General features: G+C 34.4%; 1 protein-coding gene across 4 annotated transcripts in view; it reads right to left on the bottom strand.

Moving 5' to 3' along the window:
* LOC106663479 overlaps window positions 1-14,907 on the bottom strand; it is a 219,479-nt gene that overhangs the window by 163,897 nt on the left and 40,675 nt on the right. For all 4 annotated transcript variants that reach the window (XM_024229694.1, XM_024229695.1, XM_024229697.1 and 1 more), the window contains exon 2: window positions 8,632-8,767. In XM_024229694.1, coding sequence (XP_024085462.1) covers window positions 8,632-8,767 — 136 coding nt within the window. The remainder of the gene's footprint in view (window positions 1-8,631; window positions 8,768-14,907) is intronic.

The following is a 14,907-nucleotide window of genomic DNA, read 5'->3' as shown; positions in this document are numbered from 1 at the left end:
TTATTTATAACGTTGCTTTGCATCCAAAAAAAAAAAAGTTACAACGGTTGGGATTCCACCATAACATGTAATACTTCTCTTCTTAAAAATGAAAAAAGGTAAACCATTTTATTCAGGTCACAGACCCGCTGCATCTGCTTCTCGGTAAACGACAGGACTGAGAACCCGCCCCCTCATAGTTTAAAAGCAGTGCTTTCTTTTTCCTTGGCAACGTCCTACATTTCATCTAAGATTGTTCGAGGAAGACATTAAATTTGTCATACTTTATGCTTATTGTTTACATTGTAAAAACTTGTAAATAATAATTAAACAGTATAATCATAAGACAATTTAAGAATATAATCGAAAATTCAAACTGGCCTTGATAGTACTAATACACTCCTGTCACGACATAAAAAATTTTCCGTAAAACTATTTCACAATTATAATCCATTTCAATTTTAACAATACACAAAGTCAATTATTTTGTAAATGCTCATTTAAACGAATGAAACATCAAACGGATATTAAAACTGCTATTTTTTATGAGCCAAAATATTTTATGAATACCTTATTCTGGTAGCCACTGATCATGACCAAAAACAATAAGTATTAGAATAAATTAATAAAAGGGTGAGGGTAGTATTAAGACAAAAAATTATTAACGAAACTGTATTGTTTATTTTTCTTTATTTATAATCTCAACTGTTAAGCCCAGCATTTTGTTTGGAAATAAAATTATTGAAAATTACAGATGATTATTATAGTGATCACTGCATTATTTAATTTCTTGGGACTGAGTACTAGTCAAATATTATACAAATCCGCAACCATATCCGTCGTGCGGTACTGTATCGCTGAGCGCCGTGAAATTAGGATTATTTTCTATTAATAAATTCACTAGTTTTCGTGGTCCGGTTGACCAATTAATATATTTCAATTACTTAAGGTTTTTAGTTGAGATAAAAAAGTCTGTGTCACGAAAACGAATGAATTTAATAAGTTAAAATGAAGTATATTTTCACTAAAGCTCTCCGTGGTCATTTCATTTGTCGCCAAGAATCAAATGGATTACACGACATTTCAGAAATGGCAAAAAGGAGGAAAAATTCGAAACGTGGGGTTGAGATGGGAAGTTGGTGTCCGAGAGGATCGAAGTCACGATAGCTCAAGTGGTAGAGTAGCGGTGTATCTAGCCGAAGGTCGTGGGTTCGAATCCCGCTGATAACACTGACTTTTTTATCTCAAGTAAAAACCTTAATTAATTTTCTATCACTTTATTTTTATTTGTTTCTTACAACTACAACTAGTAGATGTAGAACGAAAATTTAAAAAAAACTATTTGAGAACTGGCTAACATATTACGTCTTTTCACAATCTCCAATTTCGGAATATCAGCCGAAGTATTGTCATGTAAAATGGGATTTTGTTAATTACCCCCAAAATGCATAAAATACTTCAATAAAGTATGGTCGTGGATTCATAGGAACCAGCAGAGAAAAAATCCTGGAATTGATAAGGTATAACTGTATTATTTAATGTAATAATAATCGGTCAATTAACTAAGGTTTTTAGTTAAGATAAAAAAGTCAATGGCAGGAGCGATATTCGAACCCACGACCTTCGGCTTGATACGCCGCTACTCTACCACTTGAGTTAATGTGACTTCGATCCGCTCGGACACTAACTTGCTATCTCTCAGCCACACCTTTTGAATTTTCCCCCCTTTTTGCCATTTTTCAAATTTTATCTCAAATAAAAACCTTAGTTAATTGAAAGATATTAATTGGTCAAGCGGACCACGAAAACTAGTGAATTTAATAAGTTAAAATGAAAGTATACCTTCACTAAAGCTCTCCGTGGCCATTTCATATGTCGCCGAGAATCAAATAGATTACACGACATTTGAAAAATATCAAAAAGGAGGGAAAATTCAAAAATGTGGGGTTGAGATAGGAAGTTAGTGTCCGAGCGGACCGAAGTCACGATAGCTCAAGTGGTAGAGTAGCTGCGCATCTAGCCGAAGGTCGTGGGTTCGAATTCCGCTCGTGACACTGACTTTTTTATCCCAAATAAAAACCTTAGTTAATTGAAAGATATTAATTAGTCAAGCGGACCACGAAAACTACTGAATGTAACAATAATCTTAATACATTTTGAGTAACGATGTGTATTTTTCATACATGTGGTTAACTGTCCAACATACTGCAGAATTTATTATCGCAGTTTATCTCTCTCTATATATTCAAATGATCCTTTTTCGATGATTTTTCTTTCTACTTTATTGGATTTCTACTCGATATTGAGACGATCTGCATATAAAGGGGAGGTCGAGGACATAAGACGAAATACGTCGACTTTTTCCAATATCATCGGGTTAGATAAGTATCGCCTTTTACGTCTATGTGACGTCGCGACTGACGTAAAAAAGTTCAACGAGCTCTGGAAACAAACGTGCCTGAAGTGGGCAATCGTGATCGATATCGGAAGAATTCAAAAAATTCCACCACGCCTAAAAATATAAGTAATAAACTGAAGTCTCAAAGTCGTCCATAATTTTGTAATTTATATGTATATACATCGCCGTTTTGGTTTATATGCAGTTGGGAGGCGTGTTGAAGGGCTCGGCCGATTTAAGGTCAAGGGCGAACGGTCACGGAAAACGATGTGGAAAGGGCGAGTCGGACGGGCTTAACTGGAAAAGTTTCGACCGCGGGGTTTTTCCTTTTGAAATGATTTTTTAAAACAACATCCTACATAGTTTCTTGTTGCAACCATTGACAAACTTCTACAGGCTTCACACTCTGCGCATATAAAACGAAGAATTTTTAACCGGTTTAGCTCGTGCATGGATACCGAAGTCCTGGAAAGTTTCGATTTTATACATGATATCTAATCATGTATCTAAATACCCAAAAATTGCACCGGTCGATATGGAGAAAAACGAGGCGGGCACAGAGCTGTGGCAGTAAAATTAGAACAAATAATGCAAAGCATTCTCAATATATAATTATACACATATATCCCATTATAAAAATATTTATATATTTATATTATAAAATAGTTAAATTAGGTTGAAGGAAAATTTATAAAAGAAAACAATTCTGTTATATATTTATGTATTTGTAATTAGCATGAATCGACATGTCAAAAGCAACTGATTTTTTTTCCCAAATATAATCACAGTAACGGGGACCGCGGTAGCCGAGTGGTTAGCATGAGAGACTCTGACGCCGCGGTCGTGGGTTCGATTCCTACCGTCGCCTCTGGCCGTTTTTTCCCGATACCCCCAATTTGAACAGCATGTATAAGAATTCGTCATGGCTAATATGCAAAGATCATAAGGCAAAAAAAAAGTCACAGTTTTTTACATAGAGTTTGCAGTATAGGTAAATTTGTTTAAAAAATGACGTTGTAATTACAGCTGATTGTTTTTTTTTTGTCATTTGTGTACCTCAAACGCAATTTACATAGGTGATGCAACCAAAAAGCCTAGTGTGGACATGGCTTTGTTTTTCCCCTTTGAGGAACATTCACAATAGGTCAATTACCACCGAGGGCAAGGAAAAATAATTAAACTGGAACAATCGCGAGGAAGAAATAATGAAAGAAAAAATAGCACTGGCTACGAGCCAGGGATCAAAGCGTTCTAGTATTCTCCAAGGTAATTAGGACCACACTGCTAAAATGATCAAACTTTTTCCTGTGCTTTTGTTCTTACGAATTGCTTAAAACAAAAAAGTCCTATTTTCAATTTAAATTTAAAGGAATTGGAATTAATGATGATTAAAAACGCTAATGGTCACAAAATTGAGTATTTTACTCGACAGCTTTTAATTTAGGATTATTTCAGATGTAGAATATTTGAGGGAAGTTCCCATGGTGGGTTTTGTTTGCCATTCGTCCTCTGTTCTAAAGCAGGAATAGGAAATTCAAATCTGCCGGTGTTCCAGCCCAAACCTTTTATTTGGATTAGGTTTATTCATGAACTTTGGGCAACTTGGTACGTTTTGTTTTGTCAAAGTTTGATTCGTCGCATTACTCGCTTTCTTAATATTTGATAACAATTGACATAAGCCTGCGTTGTGTTTTTAAAAAGTCATTACATCGCCGTGCTTTCTTTGAATAAGAGTCGTTCATTTTTTAAATAGTCACTCCATGATTTAAAAATTTGCCTTAAGAAAAAACCTGTTTTATGTTTCGGACTTGATGAATAAATAACGTATTAAAGTAATTATGAAAGAATTTGAAGAAGAAAAAGGTCGGAGAATAGTAGCAAAGCCATTTTTATATTTTACAGTTAGTTACTAACGTTCATCACTCAGAAACATTCACGTTCGATTTTTTTTTTTTTTTGTTGCCTTATGATCTTGCATATTTAGCCATGGTACGAATTTTTGTGTGTTCAAATTGGGGGTTATCGGGAAAAAAGGGCCAGAGGCGACGGTGGGAATCGAACCCACGACCGCGGCGTGAGAGTATCTCATGCTAACCACTCGGCTACCGCGGTCCCCAACGTTCGATCTTGCTCAGTACAAAAAGTCGTGTAACAGCGGTTTAGATGAATTGTTTTAAGCCGAAAATCAAACAGGAGGTGGAAATGAAAGGATGATCTGCTGAGAGTAACTTAAGTTCATGAGAACTGTGCTGATTGACGTTATTGTAAGGTTTAATTATTCAAATTATTTAAACTTAAACAGTGCATTTTGAAGGTAGTGGGAGTAAAAAAAAGATTTAGCGGGACTTATCCGATGCGCCCAATCGAAGGATTTCGGCAATCGGCATTGGGCCAGTTCACAAGGAAACTGTAAACACAAAAGGATATTATTTGCCCCAATTCTGAACCATTATTAAATACAGTAAATGAAAATATTGTAAAACGGCAATAATAGTTATTGACGCTGACAAAAATGAATTTTTTTATGAGTTTTTTCTTCTATTTTCCTGTATATTTATAAATAACTTCAGTAAAAATGACGGAAGAATGTCTACATTTAACAGATATTGCTGATACTATAAAACAGCTGCAAAAAGAATTTTGGAAGAAGAAAGACAAGTTAAACGACAAAATTTAGTCTATGAGTTAAAATTTAAATAAAGTTATGGAAAAACTGTGTGAAAAGTGCGACACGTGTGAATCTAGATATAAAAGATATAATTTGATTTTATTTAAGTTCCCTGAAAATCCGAATGAAAAGATATGAAATTTGGCAAAAGAAATTGAATCTTTTCCAAAGATGTAATTAAAACACAAGGGACATTGAGTTTAACAAAGGAAACAGTTTTAGTTGAGATAAAAAAAGGTCAGTGTCACGAGCGGGATTTGAACCCACGATCTTCGGCTAGATACGCCGCTGCTCAATCACTAATTGGTCAAGCGGACCACGAAACTAGTGAATTTGAAGAAAACAGTGCAATACTTATAAGGTTTCTAACATTCCGGCGCAAACTGGAAATACTGTAATCATCAAAAAACATAAAGGGAACTAACCTAATATTGTCGGAAGATTTTCCAGCAAAAGTAAGGGAAGTGAGGAAGAAGTTGTACGGCTAAGCAAGAAAGTAGAAAAGTTTACATGAGGTACGATATTCTAGGTATAAACGAGAGACTATGCAGTCTGGAAGAACTGCCAAACGAAAAAAATATCGTAATGTGTTTATTTTTTGGGATGTGAAAAAGAAGATCCGTCTGTAACAGGTGCTGAATATATGATGGACGGTACGATTCAGAGGTGGATTAAATAGGGAAAACTGCAGGAGAAGAAGAAGAATAAAGCTGAAGTGTACCCAGCAAACCATAATTATCTTCACACAAAAAAAAAAAAAAAAACAATGAAAGTGTTAATTCACAACGGACTGGTCTCGGCATTACTATAATGGCTTATAATATTGCAAGTTAGAACAATAAGGAGAAAAATTTTAATTTTATTCACTTTTTAAATATTCTGATATTATATTACATTGAGAAATTTACATTGAAGAAAATTGTAGCCAGTTTTATAAAAAATTATTAAATGAACTTAAATTACTGATAATACCGGCTTTTCCTCATTCTGTTTTTAGTAGAGCGGGTGGAGATAAAAAAATGGCAAAAAGGAGGGAAAATTCAAAAGGTGGGGTTGAGATTGGAAGTTAGTGACCGAGTGGATCGAGGTCACGGTAGCTCAAGTGGTAGAGTAGCGGCGTATCAAGCCGAAGATCGTGGGTTCGAATCCCGCTCGTGCCATTGACTTTTTTATCTCAACTAAAAATCTTAATTAATTGTAAGTTATTATACCAATATTGATTCATAATGTTAATATTAGAGAAAAACGTACATCTAAAAATAAGTGCATAAACTCCAGTGAAAGACAATTATTTAGAATTTTCTGAAAATAAAGATTTAATCATTTTAAATGGAAGAGTGTAGATAACCAAACAGGTGGGCTAATATTTATACTGTATTAGTTCTCCATTACTAGACAATATTGCAAAATTTGAAATTCATCTAGAAATCTATTTGGTTCACATTCCAATTTGAACTGTACTGATTATAAACTCTAACGAAATTATGATTACGTTGCTCGCAAAATTAAGTTGGACTAAATAGGACAGTTGTAAATTCAATACTAAAGTTGAAAACAAAATGGGTAAAAGAGATTTGAGAGAGTTTTATTCTGAAGAGACTTTAAGTGAATGTGATTAAAAATGCTGCTGCAGTTAACGTAAAAGGAAATAGTAATATACTAAAAAAAAATTTAAAAAAAAAACAGGAATGGTTTACCAAGAAATTTATCATCAAAAGAAAGAAATTGTTTAGATCCTTTTTAAAATGATAGTTCCTACTTACAGTAAGTTGTTTTGCAACAATCCGGATTTCGAGCTCTTTAGCTCATCATCAGGTTGTCTACAACCACGTCTCTCGACATGAATTACAAAAGTGAACCCGCCAACGCAAGGTATCAATTAGCAGCTGGTTTTTAGACCTAAAATTGTCCATAAATAGTCCTAATAGAAATAGGCGTATATAGAAAACCCTCAACTACAGAAACAAGCGGAGTCTTCCCACCCATGGTCCCAAAACGCTGCTGGGATTTACAAATATTGTTTAAATTTTAGTTGAGTTAATTGAAACAATGCTTATAAATCCCAGGCCCTGGAGATGATCTCAATAATGATCGAAACGTTGGCACCATAAAGAACTTGTTTTTCTGAAACCTACATCACACCAGACCGCATCTCAAGATTTCTGAATACTTAGTCTTAATTACATTCTAATATTAGAAATAGGAAAGAAAAAAATTATGTCTTCATTTAAAATAAATTTCAAGAACTTAAAACTACCTGATTAATGACTCCAAAACGAATAATAAATAAAAATATTTTTTGGTTTAACTCATGGAAGAAATTATGTAATCAGTACAATATTATCATAAACAAAAATTTAGAAAAAACGAGACGAAAATTTAAATAAATTAATTGTCAGCAAAAATTTAGAATAGTATTGCAATGCATGATTTTAAATTACTCATCTTAAAAAAAACAATTTTATGGCAAAAATTTTGAAAAAACGCATTTCGTTTGTTTCTTTGTTAATGCCAATAGTTTGCTTCTTCAATAAAATAAACCTTAATTGCCTTTATTGTTTAAAGTCTGTCATTTTTTGTCAAACTCGCATTATGAGAGGAAATGTTACTTCCTGGAAATAAATTACTATTCGTTACATTCAGTAGTCTATTCACAATGAACAGAAAAGCACGTGTTTTCCATCAACAGCGAGTTGATACGTACGACTGCTTTATTGATAGTCGTGGTATTGCGCCTTGTTCAGTCGAGTTGTACTCCCAGGTATTTCCTGGTCGCCCTAGAGTAAACAACAAAATGTTTATTCGTGTTGCTCTCAATATGAGGAGACACAGAGATCAGTTGCTGTTCCATCACCAAGAAACCGGCAGCGTAATTTCGACGAGGAGCTGACTATTTTACTGTATGTTCGCGAAAATCCAAATTCCTCTCTCCGGAATGTTGGAAGGGTTTTTCAAAAAATAAAAGTAGAGATGAGGCTTACAATTTTATGTAGTATGACAATGTAGCATGCACAAATGTCGATATGGGACCTGAAGAAAACTAAATGCAAGTTTAAAAAACAATGACAGAATGTACACAATAAAGGCAAATAATATTTACTTTAGTAACGAAGCAAATTATTCAAATTAACAACGAAACAAACGAAATGGAATTTTTCAAACTTTTTGCCATCACTTTGTCATCGTTTGTCTAATTTAAAATCCAATCACACCATTCTTTGCAACTTAAAAATACTTTAAAATGGTGTGTCAAGATCTATAGGGTCGTATTTGAAATTTGAAAGTTTAACTGGGCCTGTGTGGGTATAATTTTCCTCCAAAAAAGGTAAAAATTTAAAACTAGACTGAAAAATATTAAGCACGTATTTTTTTGTGTTTTTGATAGCTCATTGGTTCAAGAGAACCAACTAAATAGGACAACCTGTATATATTTTACAATCCAGAATACTTACACCATTTTGATAGAAGTTTGCAAATTTGAGCGGCTTAATATAGTTTCTTCATAAAAAAAGTTTCAGAAAATTTAATTCTTTAACGCGTTTCATCATTTTCTCCATAGAGCATAAAACAGTAAAATATAACTCACGTGAAATTTACAAAAGGCTGTCTCTCCGGCACTGTGAAATTTTTCGTCAGAGGCACCGGGTCCAAAGTGCCAAAAATGCACTCTCCCCTCACCCAAAGGCTGTAGTCCGTTACTTTCGGGCCGGGGGTGACAACAGCTATAAACAAACAAAAAACTAAATCATTCAAAATAAATAAATGTAACAGATCAAATATTAAATAAAGCATTGAAATATTAAACTGAAGTGGTTTTGTAATTTTATCAAAAATTCAGAGATAAGGATAATTTGAAAGATAGAAGAATAATCTGTAACTTCGTCAAGATTTCCACAAACGTAACTCCTTCTTCAAGCGTTTCAAACAATTTCTAATAAATTACGTGGTGAAAAAATACATCATTCCACTTATATTATTAAAAAATATGGCTACTAATGTAACGAATTTTTGAGTTATCTTAGGAGAATGGACAAGACTTTTTGTAACACCAAGATTTTATAATAGTTTATTTTCTCATTATAAAGACACATCTTCTTCTATAAGAATTTATATTTAAAAAAGGGAAAAGAAAGTTGCATACAAAAAAATTACTAAAGGGTGAAAACTAACATAACGAAAGAGAGGAATATAAATTATTTTTGTGTAAGGCAGGGGTGCTCAAACTTGAACTGCTGGCGATCTACCTCAATATTTTTAGACTACTTACGATCGACTCTGAGAGGCTGCAAGTGTGTGTGATGCAAGGTTGTCGTACATACACGATACACCCTACCTACCTAGGTAGGGTGTACCGTAGCATATATAGATATTAGCTTTCTGCACAATATAGGTACATTATTTTAGTCAAGGTTTGGGTTAGGTTTAGTTAGGTTCTTCTCTACAATATCAATGAAAAAACTCATAGTTATTCAAAATTGCGAGTTTATTGGTTGTTACAAAACAAAAGAGTTACATATGGTGTTAAACTTAACTAAGGAGTGGCTTTGGATGTTGAAGCGTGGCACTGCATGTCCTCAGCATACTTTTCATAAGATGGTACGTAACCACTGAGTGCTAATCGCAAGCATGATGACATATGATCGTCAGTTAGTCGATTGCGATATTTTGACTTAATTATCTTCATTTCAGAAAATGCAGACTCGCACAAGTAAGTTGACCCAAAAAATGCCGTCAGTTGAAGGGCGATTTGCCTTACATTCGGATATTTATCTTCAGATATAAAACACCAGAAATTTGTATCAGATGCTGTAGCTTTGAGATGTATATCTGATATAATCTGCACCAACTCATTTTCAACAGAACATGAGTTCATATTAAACTGACTTGCTATTTCAGTAGCTAATTCCTCAATGTTTTTACATGAAAAAGGATAACTCATAAATGATGCTATATTTTCCAATTTACTGCAATCATAAAAACGCATTTCGAATTGTCCCAAAATATTTGATAATTCAGCCTCATACGTATCATAATTCAACTGAGGAATCCTTGCTTTCAAAGACGGAAAATGTTTCAGATCCTTTCTTTTCAGTTGATCTATCATAAGTTGCAATTTACTTTTGAATGCGTTTACTGCGCTAATCATCTCAATAATAGTTTTTCCTTTACCTTGAAGCTCCAAGTTAACGGTGTTTAAGTGCATTGTGATGTCAGTCAAAAATGCCAAATCAGTCAGCCATTTTTCGTTTTTCAAAATCTGAGTGTCATCACCTCTTTCGTCTAGAAAAGCTGTTATTTCGGGCAATAATTCTTGAAACCTTTCTAGGAATTTTCCGCGACTCAACCACCTGACGTCCGTGTGAAGAACTAAATCAGTGTGTTCAGCTGACTCCCTATCTTCCAACTGCAACTGAAAGAGCCGCCGTTGCAAGCTACGTGCACGGATGGAATTCACAATTTTTGTTGCAATGCCCATAATTTCCTCCGTGTTTAAAACTTTTGAACACAAAACTTGTTGATGTATAATGCAATGGAATGAAAAAAATGAAGGGAATTCTTCATTAGCTCGACACAATGCCACAAAACCGTTTTTGTTTCCAGTCATTGCTGGTGCTCCATCGGTTGTAATGCACACTAATTTATATATTGGTAGCTCGTAGTTTTTTACAAAATTGAAGAAAACGTCATATATATCTTCGCCACGGGTCTTCCCCTTCAGAGGAATGATTGTCAAAAATTCTTCCTTAGCCAACATGTCATTGAATACCATCCGAATAAAAATACACAGCTGGGCAGTGTCTGTCATATCGGTGGATTCGTCGAACTGTAAAGAAAAGTATGTACATTCCATGATCGACCGTTTGAGCACCCCTGGTGTAAGGCATTTCATAATTGACAAAGAAAAAGGTACAATGGAAAATCATTACCGATTAAATACCCATAAATTGGTAAAAACCTTGATACCCGTTTAATTAGTAACAGAATCTTAAAATATTCGAAATCTACTATTTTATGAGTTTGCAACAAGGCAAACATAGTACAGTAGGCGAGATATTTCACTCATCCATTTAATATTACAATTATAATATTCAAATGCTAATTTACACTATGATGACGGGTGAAAGATCTCTTTGACCCTATAAAGAAAAACATAATTAATTTTTGAGAAAATATAACTTGGAATTTCGTAAATTTGTTTCTTGTTTTTAAACCGTTTAAATCAGTCAAAATAGTTTCAAAGCCTGAAGTCATAGAAAGGTACACGATTTAACTGAGTGTTTTTTGTTTTTGTTTTTCTTTAACATGCCTTAAAAATGCAAAAGAGAAAGGGAATGAGAGAGGCAGAAAGACCGAAGAAAGTAGAGAATGAATGGGAGAGAAAGAGAGACAGAATAAATAGAGATGGAATGAGAAAGAAAGGGGACGAAGATAAATAGAGTCAGAGAAAAATAGAAAGATGGGAGAGAGAGAAAGAATAAATGAGAGAAAAGTATCGAGAAGGAGTGAGAGGAAGAGAGAGAGAGGAAAGAGAGAGACAGACAAAGAGACCGAGAGAGCGAGAGAGATTGGCTGAGAAAAAGATAGAGAGAGAGAGTGTGTGAGGTTGAGAAAAAGGGAGGAAAATACACAAAGAGACAGAGAGATAGAGAATAGAACGAAAAAGATAGGGAGACAGAGAGAGAATGAATGACTGAGATAATGATGGAGAGTGAATCATAGAAAAAGAGAGGAGAGAGACAGACAAACAGAAAGAAAGAGCGAGAGAGATTGACTGAGAGAAAAATAGAGAGAGAGTGAGAGGTTGAGAAAAAATGAGGGAAATACACAAAGAGACAGAGAGATAGAGAATAGAACGAAAAAGATAGGGAGACAGAGAGAGAATGAATGAGAGAATGATGGAGAAAGAGATAGAAAGAGAGAGAAAGGAGAGAGACAGACAAACAGAAAGAGAGAGCTAGAGAGATTGACTGAGAAAAAAGGTAGAGAGAGAGAGAGAGAGAGTGAGAGGTTGAGAAAAAGTAGGGAAATACACAAAGAAACAGAGAGATAGAGAATGGAACGAGAAAAATAGGGAGACAGAGAGAGAATGAATGAATGAGAGAATGATGGGGAGAGAGAGAAAGATAAACAAAGAGAGCGAGAGAGAGTGAATGATACAAAGAGATAGAAAGAGAGTGAGAGGTGGTGAGAAAGAGAGGGAAATTCATAGAGAGGCAAAGAGAGAGAAAGAGTGAGACAGAGAGTGAAACAGGATTAGAAAAAGAGGGGGTGAGGAAGGGAGTAAGAAAAAGAGGGTGCGAGAGCAAATGAGAGAAAGGTAGATTTATAGAAAGATAGAGAGAATTAAAGAAAAATATAAAGAGTTAGAAAGTGAAGGTGAGAGAGATGGAAAAAAGGAGAAGATGTGAATGATATAGAGGGGAGAGAACGAGAAAAAGGGAGTGAGAAACAATAGGGTGCATAGAAAGAGAGAGAGATAGAGAGAGAGAGAGAGAGAGAGAGAGCGAGTGAGTGAAAGAGAGAAAGACCCACATACAGAGATAGAGAGAGAGAGTGAGAGAAAGGGAGAAATAGACAGAGAGAGAAAGAGACTGAGATAAAGGAAAAAAGAGAGCATACATATATAACAATTTCCAACTTCCTCATTTGCTACGTAAATTACAAAAATTATTTTGTTACATACGAAAAATAATACTGATTTAGCAATAATTGGACCAGACACATTGAGTTGAGTCTCTAAAGCTGTGGAAATTTTTGTCAAATTGTGACGCCGCGTTCAGGTGAATTTAATATTTTCAATTCACCCTCGCTATTTCGTCCTGTGCACAATTAAAGCTTTAACTCACAGTCACGTCCAAGTTTAACTGTTGCGCAGTCGTTTGTGCTAACAGTGTTTATTTTGTGAACGATTTGACGGGTTGAAAAATTTAAACTAAAAACTTTAAACAAAATAATTGCCAGGGATCTTAAATGTCTTCCGACCTCGTTTGGAATTCAGTAGAACAAAGGAGGCCGGTCTTATATGCTGAAAATGGCGCAAGGCCAAATTTCGTTTGAAATACAGCGAGATTAGGCGAACCGGGATGAATAAATTATAGAGTCAGACTTTTAATTGCTAAAAACAAATAAAACCCCTATACAAAAACCGTATCTTCTTAAACAGTAGACAACTTGAAACAACTTAAATATTATACTAGAGATGTTTACGAAATGTGTCATATAAAACGTTAAAAATATTGTATTTTATTTGAAGTTAATATGCAATTAATTTTATAATATAAATACAATTGAAAATATTCAATTTTTTTTTGGTTGTTCCAAATAATTATCCTAGATATTTCTATATTTAATTTCTGTTCGGCTTTTTTAAACTTTTTGCTCAGTACGTCAGTATATTTTCTCTAAACTGGAAAAGATGGAAATGTAAATAAAAGCTTTTCAAAACAAACATATCCCGTAGGGGAGGCTGATTTATCGCTCCGACGTCCTGCCTCTTTCCATTTTTCACCAGGAAAGTGAGTGATGAATGGGCAGAATTCGAAAGTTTTTTAAGATTTCATCCATTTTGGAAAGATAGGCTCATCTGACCGGTCACCAAGGTGGAAGATAAGTTTTAATCATTTTTTAAAGCGCAAGAATTTTGTTCTAACCAATTCAAGCGTATAAATTATCACAATTTTCTATCTGACGATATAAGCAATTCAACAATCGTATTTTTTTTTAAATTTTTAAATGTCATATCCCACATGAAAATTTAACTCGATAGTTTTAACGGCAAATTCCACCTGTCCACATTGCTCAAACAAAAAGGAAAATCAAATTCCGTTATTAACAGTAAAGCGATGTTAACGTCTGATAGGGATTGTAAGAGTTTCGTGACAAAACCCATTAATAACAGAATCACGAAAAGGGGCCTGCAACCCGCTCAAATACAAATATGGATTTCGTTATTACTCACGTGGTGCACCTAGAAAGAAAGTTTGAAAATAAAATATTTTCGAAATATCGTACTTTTTCTTCCTTTCCCACTCCTCCTCTCCGATATAAATTCTCACTTCCCTTAGTCTTTCACAGTTTATTTTATAACCAATTTCTTTTCTTCTCTCTCACTCTCTCTCGCTCTTTCTGTAACCTCTCTTTATCATTCTCCTCATTTTCTATCTTACTCTCTCTCACCTCTTCTCTCTATATCTCTATCTCTGTCGCTCTCTCTATATGTCTGTATATGACTCTCTTTCTCTCTCCTCTCTCTCCCTCTCACAATCTATTTATCACTCTGTCTTTTTTTCTTTTGATTTTTCTCTAATTATCTATTTATCTATGCCATTACAAATAAACACAATTGCGAGAATTTATTCATGGTGTCTGCAGGGATTATAGACGTGAAATTTGATTGGCAAGGCCAAATGGTACAATAATAAAATGCAGATTAAAATTTTTTAAAAGCACTGACAAACAAATAAAATGCCGACACTTACACCTCACACCAGACGACCTGGTAAAAGAGATTTGACTTCACAAAATTCATGTAGACCCAAGACTGAGGTTTTTGAAATCGTGAAAGGTGTCTAACCAGTAGAAAGAAAGAATCTGAAGGTGAAGCGATGATATATGTAAGAAAAGAAGTATTGCTTGGGTATGGAGGTTACCAGAGTTGTGAGAACCTAAGTACAATTGTACTTAAGTACTTCCTTCAAGTATTTGAGTAAATGTGTGAATGTTTTATTTCAGGAACATCAGTGAAAGAAAGGGCGGGACAACGCATTTATTTAAAAGTCTCAAGTTCTTCAAAAGTAATTGCAAGTACAAGTACATTTACACGTACTTGCAATTTGACTTCCAGCGACAACAAGTACAAGTA

This window comes from Cimex lectularius, unplaced genomic scaffold (genome assembly GCF_000648675.2).
Source record: "Cimex lectularius strain Harlan isolate CLEC.00 unplaced genomic scaffold, Clec_2.1 scaffold375, whole genome shotgun sequence".
Classification (NCBI taxonomy): Eukaryota; Metazoa; Arthropoda; class Insecta; order Hemiptera; family Cimicidae; genus Cimex; species Cimex lectularius.
Note: the sequence above shows the minus strand (reverse complement) of the source record. Positions and strands in the feature narration are given on the sequence as shown.